The sequence below is a fragment of the Zonotrichia leucophrys genome, chromosome 5 (genome assembly GCF_028769735.1).
Source record: "Zonotrichia leucophrys gambelii isolate GWCS_2022_RI chromosome 5, RI_Zleu_2.0, whole genome shotgun sequence".
Lineage (NCBI taxonomy): Eukaryota > Metazoa > Chordata > Aves > Passeriformes > Passerellidae > Zonotrichia > Zonotrichia leucophrys.
This window is the reverse complement of record NC_088175.1, coordinates 38,104,850-38,128,145: the sequence shown is the minus strand read 5'-3', so window position 1 is coordinate 38,128,145 and position 23,296 is coordinate 38,104,850. Positions and strand designations below refer to the sequence as shown.

General features: G+C 44.5%; 1 protein-coding gene and 1 long non-coding RNA gene across 2 annotated transcripts; one reads left to right on the top strand and one right to left on the bottom strand.

Moving 5' to 3' along the window:
- Nucleotides 1–234: 234 nt before the first annotated feature.
- Nucleotides 235–4,750, bottom strand: COMMD9 (COMM domain containing 9). The gene is made up of 6 exons (XM_064714666.1): nucleotides 4,607–4,750; nucleotides 4,402–4,527; nucleotides 3,935–4,074; nucleotides 3,308–3,342; nucleotides 2,005–2,108; nucleotides 235–1,185 (listed from the first exon to the last, which is right to left on the bottom strand). Exons 1-6 carry the CDS (start codon nucleotides 4,655–4,657, stop codon nucleotides 1,045–1,047), a joined length of 597 nt encoding a protein of 198 aa, XP_064570736.1. The 5' UTR covers nucleotides 4,658–4,750; the 3' UTR covers nucleotides 235–1,044.
- An 8,933-nt stretch (nucleotides 4,751–13,683) lies between these two features.
- Nucleotides 13,684–22,541, top strand: LOC135448460 (uncharacterized). The gene is made up of 4 exons (XR_010440462.1): nucleotides 13,684–13,753; nucleotides 16,145–16,236; nucleotides 21,358–21,408; nucleotides 22,153–22,541. It is a non-coding gene; the product is annotated as an uncharacterized LOC135448460 (long non-coding RNA).
- Nucleotides 22,542–23,296: the final 755 nt, after the last annotated feature.

Here is a 23,296-nt window from a genome sequence, read left to right as displayed (position 1 = left end):
TAATCCTCTAATATTGTACAGAGGTGATGGCCATGGAAGAAGGTGCCCTGAAACTGTATTACAATGAAGAGAAGGAAGTTTCAAACATGAATCAATTTGAATAGGAAACAAAAGATCCTTCTTCAGCAACAAACAGGAACATCCATTAAACCAGCCTAGAAACTTGGCACCATCACAAAGAGGCTGAGGTAACGCAGGACAACATCTCTTCCAGACTGAAAAGGATTCACAGAATCAATTAGCAGTTCATTCTTTAATTAAATGAAGATTTACACAAACAACAGAACACTTTGAAGAAGTATAGGCACATATTGCTACAGAGGGGTCTCCTACAGCACAGAAAACAGCCTTCAATTCTTTATTCTCCCAGTTTGGTTTTTGTGCAGCAAAGACAAAGCCCAGAGTCCAATAAACCCCAAACATTAATTACCTGAACTCCTTTTTTACTTTTCAAACAGGAGGAGGAAATTAGTTCTGCTAAAGATGATGAGAACAGTCATTTTGTAAATGGTGCTGTGAAGCTGATCAGAAGGGAATGTATTGTAGCATAACTGCCCTATTTCAGCACATCATCCTGTAATAACAATCTGCAGCATGGCTGCTTCACTGAGAGGGAGAGTGCTACATCCAGCAGGCCCCTCAGTACATGCACACCCCAGAGAGAAGAACCCTCCTTTTGCAGGAAGGCAGCCCATTACCCAGCTTGAGCCTTTCAGATTCTCATTTCAGGACAGAGATAGAACTTGCTTCATTGGCTGCAGCTATTTGCAGTTTCCAGTTATGACCCTTGTGATTAAGCCAAGCTCTGAGCCCTGAAATCCTCTTCTGAAATGGTGAACAGCTTTTGTTCAACAACATAATAGGAAACCATTTCTTGGCATCCAACCAAATGAGTATTTGAGTATTAGCTTTTCAAAAGCTATCTCATTAATTCAAGAAAAAAACCTCTTTAGTTTTGTTTGCTGAAATAGACAACGTGTTACACTAGGCTGCAACTTCTGACAGCTGTAGGTAGAGAATACTTCCCATCCATGCCCTGAGCATTCATTTGTTTGCAACAGCAGAAAGTTGGTCCCGAATCCTTCCCAGGCCTTCTAACATAGTGTCCAGGGTTTCTTTGCTCAGTTCCACAGTCAGTGCAGAAACAACAGGATTATTTCCACATAAGGCAGCATCTTCCTGAATCTTAAAATAGGAATGCAGATGTTAGTTGTATGAAAAATTAATTTATGTATTGTTCTTCCAGAACTGCTACAAAATGCTGTGTTTAATACCTAGATTAAACAAAATGGTCTGAATTTGGAATCCAGCTCCATCCTGAAAAACCGTGGCACATTTTCTAAGCTGTGTGCCTCACTAGTGAAGTGCACTCCCATTGACAAGAGTGCAAGTGAGCATCTACTGCCATGAGTATTGGGATATTTTGAAGACAGTTGTGGCAGGAAGCCACATTTGTATCAAAAGCATCTCAGCAGATACCACAGAGATACCACATTACCCCACCCCAGATTTTAATTCCTCCTCTGAATCCCACTCATCTGATTTTTATTGGTTGGGGGGATCCAAAACTCTGCAGAACACAAGCAGTACACAAACAGTAAGGTAGGTATACTCCCCAAATGATAGATGTAGCTAGTGAAGGAAGTTATTAGTAATCTCAAGTCATTTCCCAACTAATGAAGTCAGCTAAACATGCTGATGGAGTGCTTAGAATTAAAGGATGATGGCTTCATGATTTAACTTCTTTTTTCTGTAGAAAACAATGGTGACTAGGAACAAACATGGTGACTTCTCACATCCTCATGCATGCAAAACTTCTGTGCAAGAGAGCTTTCAACAGAGACACCATTCCCATGCTCTGTGGCATTTCAGGTATCATCTCTGAGGAAGTCTAATGGCCCACCAGGCACGAGGCAAGCACCAGATGCCTGTCTGAACTGGCTTTCCCTGGCAAGTCAGGTGCTGGACTTTGTTATTTGGGTCCTTCACAGCCACTGCCATTACCTTTAGCTGCAGCAGGCAGGTAGGGACTGCCATTCTTACGATGCTGTCTGAAGATGTCTTGATGTCCACCCTCCAGTCCATGTCCACCAGCCGAGGCAGGGAGACTGGCGGTTAAAAATGGCTCTGTTAGGCTCAGCAGCACATGGTGATACCACCCCTGCAACCTGTGACCACCACCATGCACAGGCCTCTCCACTGCTGGCCCTGGGAAGTGTACCTACTATGTGGTTTCCCATCATTTTACTCTGGAATAAGCCAGTCTCTGAAGAGCTCCTCATAACACTGGAAGGGCAAAAAGGGTTCTCCCATCATTACATGCAATGACAGTTCAGAGCAAGAAACAGAGAGAAATTCCCAAAGCAGCTGGGAGAAGGAGAGCAGTAAGATGTCTTCTCCCCATCTTTATGCCCTGCCTTGCTGCCTGCTACAATCATCTGGTGTTTCATTGTGAGTTGCTCTGGCACCTGCATGCTTATTGCTCTGCTCTGAAACTGGTGAGTACTCAGGAAAGCTTGTAAAATCTGGCAGTATAAAACATGTTATTTCAAGTTCCCCAACCAAAGCATCCTGCAGTACAGCAAACAGGCTGACAAACTGCAATCTTCACATTCCTTAAAAGTATTTCAAATATCACCGTAACTGCATGCAGCCTAGCAGAAACCATTTAATAGGTGCATTACTGACTTCAGTATCTCAGAGCTGGAGACCTCTTGGGCCCACCCAAGGAAAGAAACACCAGTCTAACTTGGCTGCTAAGGAAAGAGCTGTCTCAGTAGGCAATTGCAGCCCGTCTGGATTGTGCCTGTTGTAAGATGCTTAGTGTCTTCCCCAGGGGTTGATTGCCAGCCTTCCTACTGACTACAGACTCTCAAGTTGCTTTCTCTCTGTGCTTTATTGTCTAATTGAATTTTTTTCTGTCTGGGGAAAGGCTCTCTCTCCGCGCCCCTGCTGCTTCCTTGCACAGAGCTCCAGGGGGCAGTGCACAACTGGCTGCCTTGCTCCTGCTTTTGGAACAAATTCCAGTTCACAGTCTGTCAAGGCCAGCACTTGGCAGCATTTGCAACAGCACAAAATACATCTGTTAAGCCTTGTATGTTAATTTGCAAAGATTGATTGCAGGTGGCTTGAGAGGGGCAGGAAACCATTCACTTTTTTATGTTAACACAGATCAATCTGTTGGAATGTCTGTCTTGGACCACTGCCTTGGTCCCTATGTAATGCATGTCAGACACTTCATAAATACAATACTAAGACAATCCATTCTTTCCAAGTAGACAATCTCATTCCTGAGATTACTACTTACTCTGACTGGCTTGTGCTTCATTTCTCCAAGAAGAGCTGTAAAAAAATGTGGAGAAAACAGTATCAACAGTGCTTTCAGAAAAAAAAAAAAAAAGAGGTAAGCATTTAGCATGGCTTATCCCTGACTAATGGCAGGCAAACTGGTAACCAACCATGGGTTCTTCTGGAAGGGCAGCTTGTTTAAAGCCCACACCTTCCTCCCTGGTCTTATCAAAGCCATGGGCTTCAAGCACTGAGATGTGCAAGCAGAAGTGCCCTCCCCTGCCACCACCTCATGTATGCTCTATCACATCCCGTGCCTCTGCACCTGAGCCATGGTGACAAGTGGATGGATATCTGGGTACCACCTAGATCTTGTAGAGCTGAAATCCAGCCTTCTAAGTTTTATCATCAACAGCAGCAATTTTTCACCACGCAGCTGTTAAGATAAAAGGGGCTTTGCATATTAGGAATGTGGCCCACTCTGTTTCAGAAGTCATGGGAAAACTCTGTGTGCCCATGGCTGTGTTTAGTTGGCCATTTACAGAAACAAGACAAATATCCACATTGCCAAATATCCACGTATCAAACGACATACACAGGCTTTAAATCTCCAGCTGAAAGCAAATGGTAGGTGGACAGCACTCACATATTCTCCAAGATTATCTTAGTCAAGAGGTTTTTCAGATTTTGGTGGAAGTTTTCTGGGAAGAGACGGAGGATGTCTTCTGGTGCGGTCAAGCCGCGGTACACCACGTGCCTGGTGAGGTTGTGCAGAGCAGACACCAGCTGTCGGGGGGCAAGAGAAGGGCTGCGCTGAGAAGCATTACACACAGCACAGGGTGGGCCTTCTTAGCCAGGAGACACAGCTGGAGACCCTCACCACCAGAGCCCTGGGCACCCACGTACGGCCCGACAGCCTCAGCAGGACGGGGCTGCTCTCCTCAGCGCCCCCGCTTCGCAGCCTCAGCCCGTTCCCTTCTGCCGCGGGCGAGGGTCGCTGTTCCCGCGCACGTCTCGTTTTCCGCACCTTCCCGAGGGCCAGCCCTGTGCTACACCGGCACAGTCCCGCTCGTTCCCTCCCGCCATGGCCCGCGGCTGCCCCGCCCGGCCTACCTGCTCCGCTTCCTCGGCGCTGACGGCGAGCCCGGGGCAGGCGCGCTGCGCCAGCGGGCCGAGCGCGGCGGGCGGGCTGGAGAAGCACTCCTGGCACAGCTGCCGCACAGCGTCCTTCGACGGCGCCTGGCGGGGAGCAAAGCGGGGGCGCTCAGCCGCGGCCCGGCAGCGGCGGCCCCGGCCCCCGCGGCCCGGCCCCGCTCACCTTCAGCAGGATCTGCAGCGCCGCGAAGTCCCCGTCTCGCAGCGCCGCCATCTTGGCGCCGTCAGCGCGGCCGCGCTCCGCCCGCCGCCATCACGCGCCCGTCACCGGGGCGGGGCGGGGACACGGGCGCGGACCGGACGGGGGTGAGGGACCGACACACGGACAGGGACACGGACCGGGACTGGCACATAGACCGAGACAGGCGCACGGACCGGGATAGGAAGGCTCTCGGTGTGTGGCCCTGCTCCTGCCGCTCCGCTCGGGGCCTTTTCTACTCTCAGTGCAAAGCTCTGCTTCGGAATTGTGCTGTAAACGCGCTGCTTTCAGCCAGCGGGAACGGGAGGTGCAGGATTCATCATGGCACGATGATAGCCATACGGACCATTATCTTTGCAAGCTGAGTCTTTCACTTTGTAAGGGATTTAAATAAGTCCTCTTTCTGAGAGAGAATGTTTTCTCTTTGCCGTGTGTGGCTTCCAGCACACCTGGATCCAGGGCATCACTAATCTATGGTATTTCCCCGTCACTGCCTCTGTCACCTCCCCATCCTTATTTCCATCTCTGTTGGTTTGTAAGCAGAATTTTGCACAGTGAGAAATGCAAACATATAAATACTTTTTCCACTGGTCTTCACAAGCCTGGCAGGGAACAGTGTTTACTCTTGTATAGGAGCAGATTCCATACTACACACAAGGACAGAACAGAAAGTAAAGGGAAGGATGGTGAAATATTAGTTTTTCATTTCCAAAATGAAAGGTTTGCAGCTAGTGGTTTAAACAATAGCACCCCAGTGGGGAAAAAGCATGGGGTTGTGGTTAAAGGTTGGGGTTTAAGAGTTAAGAAACCAGAATCACATTCTCTTGACCCTGCTTCAGTCTGTAGATGAATCAAGGTAGGTCAGTTTGTCACGAGTGCCAGGAAGGTAGTGGCACTCTCTGTGTAACACATAATGCCCTGCAGTGATAACTATGAGCATTTATTAACATCAGCAGTAAGCGTGGAGGTTGTGAAGGGATAAACAGAATGGAGGCACTGTGAAATAACAACACTGTGTTACAAGCTGAGGAAGGATATACTTGTCCATCCTTGGCCTCTTCTAATCTGCCTGCTTGTCTTGCTCCCAAACCAATAAGGCTAACTTTTTCTAAGAGGTAAGCAGAATTTTTCTAAGCAGTAACTCTTCTGAAATGCCCTATCTAACTGGGGGAGAGAGACACATTTTTTCAGAACCTTTCTAAAGTAACAACTTTACAAGACTTCAATAAAATCAGGTTGATCCATGCCTAGCTTATTGGGTTTCTGTGGCAAGGTTCTGGTAGTGGGAAGCTACAAAGATGGTTTTTTTGGCAAGTTGTTAGAAACTTCCCCCATCTCCAACAGAGCCTGAACTAACTGGCTCCAAGATGGACCTGCCACTGGCCAAGGCCAAGCCTGTCGGTGATGGTGGGAGCACCTCTGGGAGAGCAGGGCTAAGAAGAAAAAAGTTATTGCAAAAGTAATTTGTCCAGCTGGAATCAAGTCCAGCAGGGAGGGGTGGGGGGAAGGTGCTTTTAGGATGTGTTTTTTCATTATGCTGCTCTGATTTTGACTAGTGATAAATTCAGTTAATTTCTCTGGGTCAAGGCTGTTCTGCCCATGATGGTAATGCGAGTGATCTGTCCATGTCCTTACCTCATGAGCCTTTTGTTACATCTTTTATTCCCTGTCCAGTTGAGGAAGGGGGGATAGAGTGGCTTTGGTGGGCACTGGTATCCAGCCAAGATCAAACCACCACGTCTGGGTTAATAGTACAGACTTAATAGTACAGAGCAACTTTGTCAGACAAGTAGGTGGAGAGATGGAAAGGATGGGAGGGTGTAGGGTGGGGAGAGTAGATAACTGTCTCTGCCAGCTCTCACAGGAGTGTGTGGCAAGAGAGCATTTACCTGTGAGTCACATACTCAGAACAAAGATGCTGCCTGCCAGTAAGCACAGTGACATCCCACTGAATTTGTTCTCCAATCCACCTCCTATTGCTGCCATTTCCTCACTCTGGGAGCCTTATAATTATGAAGAAATAATGACAGGTTTGATTTAATATCAAAATTGAAATGCTATTGTTTACTATCAAACTTGAAATAGCTGAAGCCAACAGAAGTGCTTAGTAAAATGCTTTATTTAGTTTGATGTTGTCTTCTTCCCTCCCTTCCTTTCTCTCCTCCTTCCTTCCTTCCCTTCTTCCATTCTTCTTTCCCTCCTTCCTTCCTCTTCAAGGTCAAGGCCTCAAAAATTAAATTATCATCAGGCATGAAGTGGGAGACTGCATCCTGTAAGGAAGGCTGGCCCTGTGATCAGTGTGATTGTCAGGAAGATTTGAGAAACAGCAGTTCAATTATCTGCTGTGCCAGAGGCACTTCTCTCTGAGTTTGAAAAAAGAAACCCACTTAGGGGAGTGAGATGGATTGGATGTCCTCCAGATATGTTTTCTCACAGCCCTTTTTTACCATGATTTCATGTCTGTATCACCCAAGGGGACTCAGCTGTGAGCTCTGAGCCTGCAGATGAGTCACAGCACTGTCTGCAGGAATTGAGTTGGATCTCATGAACCAAACTGTCCAGTCATTGAGTCTGAAAATTAAATTTTTCCTCTGGGCTGGCAAATTTGCCTGCACCCAGTCTTGGGTGATATAGCTGGAGTACTGACTGATGTGACTCTCTCTTGGCTGAGCCAGCCTAGGGTATCTGCAAATCATTCTCCCTGAAGTAGTGTAGGTATTTTTTTTTTTTCTCCTTGAGAAGTAAAACTGGGAAATACTAAATTTAGCTTTCCTACAATTCTTACCTGGAGAACTGTAATCTTTTACACTCCAGGGAAAGAGCCAACAGTTTCAGCTCACTTTGTCCATTTAAGGACATTTCTCTCTGGGAGAGAAATCCTTAGAAATACTAAGTATTTGATGGGAAGACTATTATTTTTTCCCCACAGCATAGCCTGTATTCACTGGAGCATGCATAGCAGAGGAGTGGTCTCTTCCTTAAGGGCTTCCAGCTGCAAGGCAAGGCTCTGCTCTGTAACTGCTCCCTGCTGGCTGGGTGCAATTTTAGTAAGAAAGTTGCCTATCCTTTTCAAATTAGAAATGCAGGATTTAGCTCCAAGGGAATGCATTAGAGAGATGACATCAAGCGTGTTCATGGGCCTGGATGTAGGCTGTGTGAGAGAGGAAAGCTCTGTGTTCCAGCCAGTCTGTGGCTAAGCCCTGCAGAGCTTCAGAGAACAGGGTTTCCAAACAGTCACCTGTAATTAGTATTTTGACACGTTACTTTGTGCTGGAATTCAGAAAGACTGATTGGTCTGTGTTATTGGGGAAAGTTTCTGAACTGATCACTGGACTTGACAGGTAATCCTTGTTTAAACAGACTTAGGCAAGTCAGGTTGTTTTAATCTTCCAGTTTCCTGCATTTATTTCTGTTGGTGAAACCCATTAACTGTGTGATAGAGAATAGGCCAGAAGTACTGGGATACACTATGGGCATGATTAGCAGTGCTGGCCTGCTCTGCATGGCTGTGCACCCTCTTCATTGCCAGTCTGTTGCCTCTTGGCGTGGCCCAACAAAGTGCATGTACTGTAGTATCAACACCTTTCCTATTTGGCCCCATCTCTACTCACTAAGAACCTGTCATCTTGACAGGCTTTTATTGTTAGGGTTTTTTAAGAAATGGTGCCAAACCATGTTGTTAACATTCGGGTTTGTACTCTTTCGTGTCAGTTTTCAATCACCTTTCAGATGACAGTATTCCTTCCTCCCTGGCCTCTCAGCTGAAACAGCTGAACTTCCTTTTCAGTGTGGATTGCTGATACTTGAGACTCTTCAAATGGGACTGCAAATTGGAGGGTAAGACCACTGCTGACAGATGTGATCCATAAGGCTCGTGCCAGCAGATACTCTGTGTGCTCTGTAAGTCTGTGGACAGTTGCCTGCATTGCAGCTGGAAAATGAGCGGCCTCACACTGCTGTAAATCTGTATTAAAACTGGAAAGTGAGCAGCCTCACACTTGTAAAGAGGACATTGCACATTAACAGCTCATCTAAGGTAATTTTCTTTGCCCTCTGCTGCAAGACCATCCCTATAAAATTTGATAGGCAGCTCAGACTGCTCATGAGATCGTGAATGTGTTCAAACTGCAAAGCATCATTGGGACAAAAAAAAAAATAGCTTTTTGAGTGTTTTCCAGACAAATGTATTTGGCCTAATCATCATACCAAGCTTTTACCATTGTCTGTATTCAAGATTTTACAACCATTCATTGATGCTCACAAAACTCCTGGGAAAAAATTCTGTATAAGAATCAATGCAACTGCATCTGGTTTTATTAAGCAAATTAAATCATGCAACAAAACATTTTCCATGAGGTATTTGCAGCCCCAGTGGCACAACAGAGTCAGTTCTGACAAGACTGGAGGAGCAAGCCAGCACAGACAAAACCAAGACATTTAATAGCTCTTATGAAAGCAAAAAAGTAAACCAGCCTTTCCTCCCCTCTCTCCTTTTGAATGTCAGTGTCCCTTGGCATGATGTGATCACGCTGAAGCTGAGCAAGGAGGCAGAGGCCAGCACCAGCAGGGGTTCCCAGCTCTCCCCTTTGGCTGCTGGAGGCAATCACCCCTCTGTGCAAGCAGCTGTGCCAATACGGAGGGGAAGGCAGCAGGGAAAGCTCACACATGCTGGGGCTCACTGGTAAGCTGGTCAGCAGCCGTGCCAGCAATGTGCCCTGTGAGATGAGGTGTGTGAACCAGCAGGCCTCAGATGTGCCTGGTTCAGTTGCATGGCTTGTCTCTTCCAGCAGAGGAGGTGACTGCCATGGCAAGTAGGTGATGGCATCTGTTACTGGGAGCCGCTGCTGGCAGGAGAGCAGCTCCTGCACATCTGTGGGGCCTCAGGCCACCCTGGTGACTTGTGGCAGTTTAGCTTGTGGAGTGAAACATCGAGGGCCAGCTCTGGAGCTGCAGAGATGCCAAGTATCAACAAGCCAGCTGTAGGCTCATTTCAGTTTCATGTTCTGCTCTCATTACAAAGTATCACTACACCCTAGTTCATTGCAGTCTGCAATGTTGCTGTGACACAGCCTATAAACTCTGCCTAACCATTCTCAGTCTGCTAGGTTGTCTTGATGCCCTTCCACTGTTCCACAGCCTAAATGCCACTGAGCGCTGTCCTGTGCACTGCCTGCCTTTGGCCGCTGGGTGCCAGGGGCCTCCCAGCAGGAAGCCGCCCACACACGGCTCCCTCTCCTGCGTCTGGAGGGGAAGCACCAGCCCTGGGCCACTTCACGCGGCTGTGCGTGTGCCCAGTTCACGTTTGTGGCGAGGGCGGGTGTGTGAAACAGCCAGTGGCAGATCCAGGCAGCCCCGGGCACCTAGGCACTTCAAGAAATCGCATTGTCTCTGCTTCTGCAGCTCAGGCTGACTGGGAGAGGGAGGTAAGGAGAGCTGCAAGGTCGTGGCTGTGACCCAAAACCCCAACAAGAACTCCATTCGTTCATTTCTTATGGGAATAGCTCACAGAGAGAGAACAGCCACCGTTAGTTTAAGTTACATCTCAGTAAGGCAAAGGGATTCATATCCCATTATCAAGGAAATACTGGAGTCATTCAGGCCCCTTTTGTTGCGATTTCTGCCTTTTATTGGTTTGAAATGACACTTTTGGAGGGCTTATTTCTGCCTTACTAGCTATGATTGTCTCTTCATTCGGTGTTAGTACGCTGACTAGCTCAAAGAACTCCAGATTAAGGTGCTAAAAAATAGCAATAAAATCATAAAGCCACAGGTTATTTCAACAATGCCTTGATCACAAATATAATTGCAACAGAAAACAGTTTCAACAGTAGTTCTCAACAAAAAGCAGTTTCTTTCTCTATTTTATATGGCTTAAAACTCAGAAAAGAGGAGGTATAATACAAACACTCAGAAAAATATCTATTCACGCCTCAAAACAGAAGAGCAGAATTGTAAAAACTAACAAACTGGAATATAAACGATTTCTCTTTCTCTAGAGAGGTCGAGCTTTAGCTCTATCTCTCCACAACCCCATCCTTAAATTACCAAGCCATCATAAGGGTAAATGTCAGGATAAATGCTTTGAAAATGTCCTTCCCAGTATTATCAACATCACTATGGACTATTAAAATTAAAAGGCTCTTTAAAACGTAATTGACTTTTTCATTATTTATCTGCTGCTGCCTCTGCTCACTTCCATGTGTGTAAGTAGCAAATCCCCAGAGGGGTGTTTCATAGCTATATAAATGTATATTAAATGCTTTGCCTCTGGCATTTTAGAAATAGCACAAATGCAGCTGTGTTTGTGCATCTATAATTTCAGGACATGAGCCGGCCTCTCGAAGAAGTTTCCACTTGGCAGCTTATGTTGTCTTCTCTGGAGTTTTGCAGAATCTCAGTGTTAGTAACGAGGGTGTGTGAGGCAACGTCAGAACAGCAGAAATTATCTAATTACATTAAGACTTCAGCCTATGTTTATGTGAAACATTATGCCACAAGTAAATTGAATCCAGTCTGCTGGGCTCTTACCAATAGGATAAGAATGGCATGCAAAATAGTACAAACTAATTACTTTCTTTTAAGGGAAGCTCTTCAAGCAGATTATGTAAAATACACCAAAACAGACTTCATCCCCAATGCCTATCTATTACATAGCAAATGCAGCATGTGTAGCAAAATTAATACTTTCTCTAGAAAAAATACCTTTAACCATTTTGTGTGCATTCATCATAACTCACAGAGGGGGAAGCAAGAGAGAGGTGCTGTTTGGAGGTGGAAACAAACAAAAAATTGCAGTTCTGCAGGTTGTGCAGTCACGCTGTGCTGTGCCCTGTAGCTCTGTGATGCAGAGCAGCAGCTGTGACTGTGAGCACACGAGGTGCAAACCAAGCTGTGGTGAGGCAGGAGGGAGCTGTCAGTGGTGTGACTCTCACGCTCAGCGTGTGAGCTTTGGCAGGCCTGGTTTGTCAAAGGTGGGAACTGTGTATTGGTTGCTTACTTCTGAAAGCAGAAAGTTCTGGGGTTTAAAAGGTGCATGTCCTGTTGGCTGTTATGAATTTAATGAGGGTTTTTTTCTTAATTCAGAACATTTTATGGCTGTGGTGTTTTATATTTTTTTTCCTCTCAGTAAACTGCAGAATGGAGCTTGCAAAACCTCCAGACTCTTAGGACAGGCTGTGTTTAGCCCTGCCATCCCAAGGTACGCAGTTTGATGAGTTAGCTGAGTGTTTTGCTATGCTGAAAAGAGCACCTAAGCATTGGTGTGCTTGTTGTTCTGTTTCCTCCTGACTAATACATCCTGCAAACAATCCAACTTATTCCTTGTCCCCACAATGACAGCATTGTACAGCGCAACAGATCAGCATCAACTGATGTGTGATGCACGGTGCCTCATCGTACCAGAGACGGAATCAAAGGGCTACTGAAGAGTGCCACAGCTTTAAAAAAACGACATAGCTGAACCTAGAATTTGTTTTGTTTTGATAACTGTTGTTCAAACCAGGCTCCCCAGTATATTTTCTGTTAAAAATATCTTTTGACATGGCTATAAAATTACCTTAGTTGAAGGGTAAACCAAATGATCACAGCTCTAACATCAAGCCTAGGAAGTAATTCCCTGGCTAATAGCTACTGATGCTGCCCTGTCACTGGGGTGCTTGGTTGTTTTTACCCAGGCTGTGCATCCCCACTCTGACAGGTTGTGTCAGCAGAAGAGCCCTGCCTGGGGAACCAGGGCTCAGGGAAGACAGCTGCAGGCAGGGTTTTACTGTTGAGTGTTTTCCTGTGAAAACATGTTTGCTGAGGATTTGTGTCAGCTCAGGAAGAGAATCTGTGCATGCAACAGAGAGGCTGGACATTGGTAGGTCACTTTATAATTTCAGTGTGTCCACATACAATACAAACCTGTGATTATGAAATGCATATCATATATAAAATGTAAATACAGTGGTGTAAATGAGGCCTTAAAGGTTTCTCCACTCTCACCTGTAACTCTTTGTGCCAGTGCTACACAGGAGCACTGCTGTCTGAAGCCTCCTGTTGCAGCATCTTGCCAGTGCACAGTGATGTTATGCAACTTCATTATGCAGTGACACAAATACCATGGAGCTGAAGCACTACTTTCAAGAAAAATTTATTCCAGCAGTAAAAAAATGTTTAAATCAACACAAACACAGGGTTTTGATAGTAAGGCAGCTGTGGGTCACCAACTGATCTGAATCAGCATGACTTGAAATGAAGCAGAATGAATTCTCATACCTTCAGATACAAGCTGTCAGAGTTTAGAGAGGTGTAGATGCTTTACAGCTCAGGAAATGTGTCTAAAAGTAGGAGTTTGTATACCAGCCTGGAAACAGAGCCATGTGTCAGCCTCTTGTGCCTTTTCTCTGCACCGTGGCTCCAGTGTGCAGTGAAGGGACAAAAGTGTGGGACAGAGCACAGCCATTGCAGCAGTCCTGCCTGCAATGCTTGCGATGTGGCTCAGCTGGTGTTTCAGTTTGGATCAGGACTGTATTTTTGATACAAATCTTCTGAATATCTTTACTGCCTGTTCTTCATTTTGCATCAGGGGCTGATTTTGAGTGCAGAGGTTAGGTTTTGTTGAGTGAAATTAAAATGAAAAATGTTCTCCAGAAGTGTACCCAACATGCTCAGACCTCATTAGGCATTCACTTCAGGGGATGTAAATGAAGGTGACTTGAATTGAAAAAAAAAAATCTGGAATATGCATAGTGTGCATGTCAGATCCTTAGCAGCAACTGTTTGTGTAGAGCATCTATTCTACAGGTTCTTGGTCTGCTTGACCTTACCATGCAGATGGAACTTGATCTGATTTTTAAGAGTAGTTGAGAGAACCTAGTTGTAGGGGGATAGAATAGAAGAAAATAAAGATAGTGCAGAAAGTAATCTTACCCCTAAGGAGTTGCAGCTGGGCCAATTATCAAAGATTAGGAACAGGCCTGACTTTAACAGGGCACAGCTGTAACCAATGAGAAGAAGAATGCTATAAAAGAGTGGGGTGCCTGGTTGAGAAGGGAACTGGAGTCAGTGGCAGCTTTGTGAAGAAGAAAGAGGCCGTGCTCTGAGGAGCTGCCCACAAGAAACACCCAGAAGGTATGGAACTTTTGTGATAAGGAGACAACAGTATGGAACCCCTGCAATGAGATGACAACACCTAGTAAAAATTAGGCTCCAAATTTTTAATTTAGATTTCCTCATAAATGCAATTGACCATGTGAAATTCTTACTCCTCTGTACACTATGATCATTAGTGAATTAGTGCTTATATAACATCTCTGAAAATGATTTGTCATTTCTGTAAATGTGCTGGTAATAGTGAGGAAGATTACTAGTTCATTCTATAATATTCTATAATATTTTCTAATGTTACACAAGTGGTAGATATTTCAATTGTTGCTGAAAATGGACTCCCTTCAAGAGTGGAATGTTCCAGCTGAATCAGGACACAAAATGACAATGTAACTGTAGGAAGTTGGGGGATAAAACGGGGAATTGTATAAAGAATCCCATGTCCTAGGTAAAAATCAGCATATTGCAACCTAAGTTGGATTTGGGATTTTCCTGAGCATTTCTAAATGGAAAGGCATTTGAGATACTGTTTAATGTAAGGACTTAAATTGATAAGTAAATGTTAAACAGTGTTTGGATAAAGTTGGATTTTAATTAGTTACAGCTGCACTTTCAGCAGTTCTTACTAGAACTTTTTCTTAATCAGAAGCAAACAGGAAGCATAACTCTTTCAGTATCACCACCGCTTCAGATTTGATTCAACTAGGAAAGAAAAGTCTATAGTAACAAAAATTTTAAAACCCTGTTTCCTTCCTGGAACAGGAAATGTAAAAATAGGAATAGTCTACTTCCAAATTCTAGAAGAGGTGAAAATGTGTCACTCATTCCATAAAAAAACCACTTTACAGTGTTTTTAAAAGAGCAAGTACAGCGACCTAAGCAGCTTCATATATGAGTATGCAGCATATTAAAGAACTGACAGAAAACACAAAAGAACACAGAAATCCTAGCTACCTTGGTTTTCAACATCAATATTACAAAGCCAAACCAGTATCAATCAATTTAATCTCTGTGAACTATGAACCACTGTTGATCCATAAAATGTAAGAGTCCAGACAATGGAATACTTGTTGATTTCTGACTGTTGGAAGAGAGCAATATCAATATTCCACTCAAAATTCCAGTCAAAATGGCTGTGATTATAACATGTAATTTAATTTTTGTAAAAATCACAACATTTTATTAATTAGATATTAGGTGCTTTATTGAGTAAATTGGCAAACACTATTAGTATTTCCCCTTCAAACACTATTTGGCTTGTTAATTACAAAAGGTTGAGAAACAGTTTTGTTACAATGCAGGTTTGGGCTTGGATATTAATCCTCAGCTAGAAACTTCCTGTCCTAATTCTCTTTGTCTCCGTCAGCTTAAAACCACAGTAAGCCTCAAATACTACACAATTCCAGCCCCACTCATCTTGAAATGGGAGCCTCAGAGTCTAAAACTCTCCTTCTGCTGGAGTCATGAGAATCACTGTGTTTGAACAACTATTCCCATTTCTCAAGATAAGGAGGCAGGAGAGGAGCTTTAATGTTTGATGTCTGATGCATGGGCAGCTGCTTCACTAGAGAAGCAGTTGTGTTTGGGGGCACTTGAATAGACAAACCTCTCTCAAAATGCTGAGGCCAACTCTCCTCTCATCTTAGAGCAGGGATGTTTCTTCCAGAATACTTTCTTGGGAGCATCCAGCAGCCTGCATTCACCTCCTTCTGCAAATACGATTTACATGATTAGCTGGAACTGAGTCAACACCCCCAGGCTAGGGCACAGGATACAGGAGGATTTTAGTGTGAGTTGGGTTTCCTGGAGGGAAGTCCAGCTAAAGAGGAGTCTTGCATTCTCCTCAGTCTATTGTTCAGTCTGACTTGGACCCTGGTCTTTTCTGTTTACTCACTCAGACAGCCCATGTCCCTGCATACCAGTCTGTGTGTGTACAGTAAACACTGGAAGCTCATTGTAGTGGTAATAAGGCATTGCATTGCATACGGGAATCCCAATCTTCCTGGGTCAGCTGCTGACCTTGGTTCTTTCTGCCCTCTTGTCCCTGCTGGCAGGGTCCTGCAAGAAGGTAGGTGCAGACAGTGTGTATCCTGTGCATATCCTGAGCACTGCTGCATGCTGCAACTTTCATCAGATGAGAAAAGTACATGTATGCCAGCAGAATGTCTTTTTCAAGGCTTATAGAGGTGGCAGAAACTTTGTTGCTTAGATTTCTGTATTTACAAGAGAGGAAAGCTTTTATTTGGTTGATCTTGTGACCACTGTGTGTAGAGAAGGGGACAATATAGAATCACATTAAGGCTCGTTGAAATTAACTTCATTGACTTTGCAGTTCAGGCTGTGGCTGAACTGCAAATTCATTTGGCAGTAACTTAACTCCTGTTAACACTGTTCTCTCTCTTTGCCTCCTATCAGGAACATATGCCATGGAGTTTTCTCCAGCAAAACACCTGTCCTGCACAGACTTTGGAAAACACAAATAAAAATGTTTGAAAATAAATTCAAAGGTATCTGCAATTATAGAGGAAAAGTGATTGAACTGCAGGGAGCACCTTGTGTTAGCTTCAACTTAACTAATACAGGTTAAAATATTGGTGGAGATGACTGAGAGAAGTAATCTTTCCATATGCTTTTCCTGTTCCTATGGTCCACCTAAGGCATCTGTGTTTGGCTACTGTCAGAGACAGAAATCTGAGTTAAAGGGACCCATTCTGGCCCTCAATATGTTACATTGCCTAGTAACCAAATGCAAGCTGGCTGGGATCCCTGCTGGCCTACCTGAGCCAGATTTATGCAATCAGACACGTTTCCTATTTCCAGTTGCTTGTAACAATTGTATAATTGGACTAAGCAAGCCTCTGTTAGTGGTAGAGCTACTAATTTTTAAACAGGATGATAATTCATGGTGATAATGGATCTGTCAGACAATGTAGGTGCCCTTGCTTTTGCAGCTCACTTCCAAATTCCCCTGCCTAGTCCTGAACATCACCTCTCCCTCCCCGTGCTGGGTGCAGCCTAGTGCAGAGTCCCTTAATGAAGCACATGTCCCAGATGCAGGAGAACACCACGGTCTGTCCCTGTCACTCTCTGCATTTGTACCTTGCTGGGCAGAGCTCCTGGCCCAGGAGGTGACACAGTGCCAGCCAGGCATTGCTTCACTGCGCTGTCACCAGAGCTGCTCATCTCCAAGCTCGGGACTGTGCTTCTCCTTAGCCATGACCTAGCAGAGGCACCTTCTGGTGCAAGGGAAGGATGGGAGACAGACTGCCTGCCCAGGGCATGGAGGGCGTGAATCCAGTGAATAATAATCCAGAGTCAATGACTGTTCCCTTGGAATGTTTTTACCATTTTGATTTCGTATGTTTCAGCAAGGTGCAAAAATAGTGGGGAAGGAAGGCAAGGGGGGAGGGAGAGAGGAAATGAAGGAGAAGAGGCAAGCTGGTTTATTTGCTGAATTTTATTGGTTGCAAAGCCCAAGTGTTGTCCCTGTGTCTGTTCTAGAGAGTTGGCACCACATACACACACAAAAATTTCACATTTCCTTTAAACGGCTGAAATTCCAGTCTGGCCTGGCAGAAGGGTAAATTCCACATAAAGAGCAGTCTCCATGGAGAGTTTTTGAAAATAAATCAAAAACCTGCGAGACTGAGAAAAATTCTGAAAACTGGTGATATGTCAAACTGATTTACCCAGCTTGAAATTGGCACAGTTGGGATATGACTGCCCCCCACAAAAATGCAGAGCCTTAGACACAGATTCCACACCTGGTGTTCAAAAACCTGTGTTAGCTCACTGGAGAAGTGTGTCTGTATACACAGCCATGTGGCCACCATAAAGTGTTACTCATAAGACATATGAACATGTGCCTATGGGATTCTTGAGTTAAATGCATTTATTCTGACAATCGCAAGCTGAATTCCACAGGTGTACACGCCCTTCTGGCTTGCAAAGACTCATTCTATGCAGTAGGTCGATATACAGTCTGCATCTTCCTTTATGCAGTGCTTTTGGCATCTTGTATCCTTCCTCCTGCTTTATTGTGTGTTCTGGGACAAAGGCTCTATGTGATAACAATAGATCATTTGGGATCAGAGGCATCTGATAACGTGGAGGAATCCCATGAAGCTCTTCTTCATGTTACCATCCACACCCCTCCCACAAGCTCTGCATACTATAGGTGTTTGCATCTTGCTCTGTGTATTAAAATGCAGTTCACATTTCAAATGCCTATGCTTGTTCTCCAAGCCTTCCCATCCTCCCTAGTTTAATGTATCCATCACTTCTGTGCCAGAGGTCACTGACACTCCTCTGTGAGACAAGAGCTGGTCAAGAAAGGGGCATGTAGTTACTGAGTTGTGACTCACTCATTCTGCCAGGCCTTTCTCAGTGCAGTTAAACACAGAATGGCCAAGGGTTTTCTTCTCACCCCACACAGACTCCAGCCATCTTCCCCACAGCACAGCCCCATTCCTGGGCAGACAAAATAAGATCCTTTAGCCAGTAAAGGCATCTTCCAGTGTGCTCAGCACTGCTATGTCTGGAAAAGATGACGTGGCAATTACAGTGGAAGTCAAGAGTAGATGAGTAAAAAAGCACCAAGATGTAAACATGTACATTCTGTCCATGGCACCTGGCTGCATTCTATCATTCCTCCATTTATCAAGGAAGGCAGGTGGAAAAGTTTTCCTCACCTCAGGGAGGTGAGGAAAAGTTGTCAGCAGCTGTGCCAAATCAACAACATAAGCCACAAAACAAGTAAGACTCTTGCTCCTAGAGGAAAAGGCATGTCTGCCCATCATCCCACCAACTGTGGGATGGATGAGGCTTCAAGTTTCTCCCACATTCTCTCTGAATATAAATATAGGCAGAGCTACTCTGATCCCTTTTGGTACAGCACATGATTTCCTCATGGCCCCTGACTAAACTGATCCTTGTGCCAGTCAGCTCAGGAGGTGAGCATGTCCTTCTGCTGTGTGCACACAGATTTGTTTTCAGCTGGCTCTGAGAGCTACATCAAAGTGACAGTTCCAAAGGCATTTAGGAGTTTTAAGGAGGAAAGCCTGTTTTGTTCTCACTAAGAGAAGTCTACCCCCAGTAGTGACTTTCACTGTGTTGGAGTGCTTCTGTTCTGCAGAGCCCAGCATGGTCTGCAAATGAGGTGTAGAAAGTGAAAAAAAGACAGACTGAAAACCAAGAGATGAATCACACCAAGTCAAGAATGAGTAAAGGAAGACACCTTAGAAACCTCCTGTAATTAGAACAGTGGGATTTGGTATCCGTTCACCAGTGTTCACTCATTTCACCTTAAGAACGATGCCAGCTTTCAAAGACAATATAACCCAAAGCTGGTGCCAGCAGACAGCTGATATATGAAATACCAAACCTCTCTGCTGCTGGTAACTGAGCCCTTGGCCAGCTTGCCAAAATGACCCAAATTGCCCTCTGTGGTGAGCTCTTTACTGGCACAGCCTACAGATCCTAAATGGCCACAGAGGTGGCCCACAGCAGAACAGCACACATGGCAGAGAAGCTTGCAGCTCAATTTCAGGCCTGTCCTTACACTCAGAGAACACAGCGAGGTTCTCCTGGCCTTTTAGGCTGGTGTTGTGCTGGACCTCACACAGCACTGGGTCCAGTTGTCTTTTTGAGATGCCACCAACAGCACAAAGCCAGGTCAAGCTCCCTGTGAGCAGTGAAGGCAGTGTCATCTTTGTAACCCAGCTCATCTCCCTGGCCCAATTTGCTGTGCAGTCACAGAGACACTGATGGCACAAGGGAGGGCAGTGCTGGCCAGAGCCAACAGCCAAAGCCAGCGTGAGATTGCTTTTGTCAGTGGCAATCGCAGCTGACTTTGGTGCAACTAACATGTAAGAAACTGCAGTAACACAAAGACAGGAGAGGAACTGTGGTGATAAGTAGAGAAGGACAGGCCAAGAGAGGGAAGGAAAGTAAAAGGTATTGCTTTCAAAGTGAGAGGTGAATGCAGTGACATTTGTAGCACTGTTCTGCATAAATATGAGTGAAGATTATAGTTTTGAAAGCTGGAGGAAAAGATATCACAGTTATCTTGATATGAAGTGACTAAGGTCAGGCTAAGATATATTACTCTGTGAGTAAGAAAGGACATTATTTGAAAGAGGACATCTAGAAAATATCTGGAAAATTTAGACATTGCCTGAAAATGAGAACCTAGAGAAATAATAGTCTCAAATTAATAGCCCAAATAAATGTGTATGTGTGTATTAATAGTCAGTATAGTAAGCTCGAAAAGGAAGAGAAGGGACTGAAGCAGAAAAGGCAACCATGCACCAGTAACTTAATTGGTCTGTGTGTGTGAAATTACCCGAAGTCAAGATGAAGAAGAATAGAAGTGACCAAAAGAAAAAAGCCCTCCCTGAGGAAGCCAAAGGATGATACACTGATGAAGCAATTAAGGAGGAAAAGGAAACTGTAAGATGGAAAATGAAAGGCAAAAGGACTGCCATGTGTTTCAAAGATTGCTGACATGTCTGAGAAGACGGGAACTGCTCTGAATCATGGTACTTAGAAAACTGGACACACCACTCTGGTGTGGGAAGTATAGAAACCAGATCAGAGAGGGTTTAGGTGGATGTGTAAGATTCCAAGTAATGAATTTAAAGATTCAATTTACTGACCTCAGGGATGAAAGGCCAAGAGGGAGATAGAGCAGATGGAGATGCTGGAGAGACAAATGAAGTCAGGAGTGGGATGGGAAGACTCAAAGCAGGAGGCTGGAAAGAACGGTTTGTTATGCTTGCTTGTGACCTTTGGAAATTTATATTACGGTGTGTAGCAGGGTTTAGTGTAAGGAATACTGGTTGCCACTGCCTTTGCCTGGCTCTGATTTGTGGTGTGACTGTAAAGCATCAAACACAAACATACTTCAGTTATTTTCTCCCTTTAGGTCTCTGCCCGTGGGCTATTTTGTTTGTCTTCTCCTCGAGGTTTGCCACTGGCTTGACAAACAGAGCTCTACAGAGGAGGAGGCTCTAGAAACACAGAAATTAAAGATGGAAAATTCCTCTGTAAAAGATCAACTAGCCCACTGTGCTTGGTAGGCCAAGGGATAAACACTGTGTTGTGCTTATTTAAAATACCGCAAGAAGTCTCCCACAGCAACTGCTCCACCAGGCAGTGGATCTTACAGCCAAGCCATTGTGGCAGCACCCATCCTAATCTTTTTGCCTTGTTTCATCCTAGTTTCTCCCTCCTCACAATAAAAATGCTCTCACTTCTGTAAACCAAAATAGCTGTTCTCCCACAACTGTGTTTATTTTTTTGCAGCGTTGTGTCCTACACACCGTGCACAGCCGTATTTAGTTCTTTCAACTCACGTGACAGGGTCTCTAAATCAATCCTCATCACTTCTGCTTTTCAAAAAATAATTCATTTATGTTTACTGATGTCTTTTTGATGAGAAGATAGTCAGGACTGAATGCAGTATTCCAAAGAGTTTCCACAACACTACCAGTAACAGAGGCTTTTGTTACAGTTTCTGTTTATGAACTCTACTATCCCATTGTTTTCTTGTTTCTGGTTTTTTTCCCCTCCCATCATCTCAAATTATGGGCCTGTCTAATTTACTGTCTGCTTTCCTGCTATTTTAGGTCTCTCTCAGCGTTACAGCTTCTGAGAATTCGTCTTCTCAATGCATATTTGTGAGTTGAATTATTTTTTGACAGATGCAGTAGTATCCCCTGTGGAACTACATTTTGTTTTCTGAGTATCATTTATGCCAGAGCTTTGACTTGTAAAATTAATAGAATAGCATACACTCAACCCCACAGCTTAGAGGTGTTTCCTTTCTTTCCCCTTCCATCCCCAAGCTTGAAATCATAAAAATGAACATTAAATGGCAACTAAAGAAAAAATATTTTTTTATTCTCTTTGAAAGAGTTGTTTAAGCTTCATGGCATCACTGATACATGAAATTTTCTCACTACAGTCCCAAGAGAAAGATTAATTGCTTTATTAAATGACTTCCAGTGTCGCTGAGGATTACCAGACATGTCCTCCCGTCTGAGATGTGACAGGAAGTTGCTGCTCCCAGCTTATCCCCATTTGTCTGCCCCATACTGCTTGCAAGAATCTGCAAGGCAACTTCAAATGTAGCTATTGCCTAATCCTTTGTTGCCAAAATCATCTACTTTAGCTGAAGTAATTTTTTTTTTTTTGCTGGCCCCTCCTCCCCACCACACATTGGACAGATGCAGGACCTGCTGTCCTTGCAGATAGAAAGGGCACGAGATGCTTGTGGGTAGGATAAGAATAAAATGTAGGTTGATGATTTCTTAGCCTGTTTTAGCTGCAACCCTCAGCTATTTGAAATTAGTGCCAGAATTGGTAATACTCTTCAGAAATGATGACTGTCCTCACAGACTACTCCATGGGTCTTTTCCCAGGACTCTTTTCTGGGAAGCACATGATGCTGAGGACCTGTTGGATCACAGCCAAAGCGAAGGCGATACATTGTGGGCTCATCCCATCATCAAGTGCATTATAAGCAAACCAATAAAAGGTCACATCTGTTAGTCACAACTCTTGTGGTTAGGCTCCTATTGAACAGCAGCCTGTGTGACAGCAGGGCGTGTGTGTGCTCAGTCCCGCTGTACAGCGTGCTGCAGAGAGGATGTGTGGTGTTAAGGCAGAGTGGCAAAAACAAAATTAAGGCTGTAGCTATTTTCCACATGGCTGTTCATTATAGAAATGTCTGTGGCAACTTTGTTGATGCTGTCAGTTTGCCTGCTGTTCAGTTCTCTGAGACGATGCTGTAGGACAAGGCTGTAGAAGAGCCCGTTCCTCTCACAGAAAGCACGCAGCAGTGCATCTGCACCACACATTGTCTTTGGGGAGGGAACAGACACCTGTGAATTAGCACTTGTCTGGGTAAGGCAGAGTTTTCTTTGAAAACCATGTTCTTCTCTTCTTGTTCAAACCACAGCTAAAAGGGGAAAAGGAACAATTCAATTTTCTCATCTGTCAACCCGAACACAAGCCTTTTGTCTTCAGATCCCTTTTACTGCTACCTTATTCCACTTGGGCAAGCTGTAGGGCAGGATTTACCTTATCTAATTTTGAAAGCTAGGTGTGTTTTGCATGGACTAAGATAGCTAAAGTTAGGTAAAATTAATCCCATCTAATTCTTTTATCTCTTTCTGCTGGGCTAATATTTCTAGTTGTCTTTTTTTGTCTGCCCTTGCCATATATTAAAGTCTTCCCAGTAGCTGTGCTCCTGCATAACATATCTGGAGGCCCTCACTCTCAGAGACAAAGACTATTTTCTTTCCACAGAATCCTCACTTCTTCCTAATGAGGAAATTAAAGAGGACCCCCCCTTTCCTTCTGGTGTGGTGGCAGGGGTCTCTTCAACTCTTTCCTTCCTCTCCTCCCACAAATGAGAGTCCAGCCATACATCAGGATGGTCACAGTAAATCTGTGCTGTGGCAGTGATGTCCCTGAGTTGTAGTCCTGAAGCTAGAACCACATGGGTACGACAATGACCTTTTCTTTCAAAAACCTTATGCAGGAATTTGTCCCACACCTGAA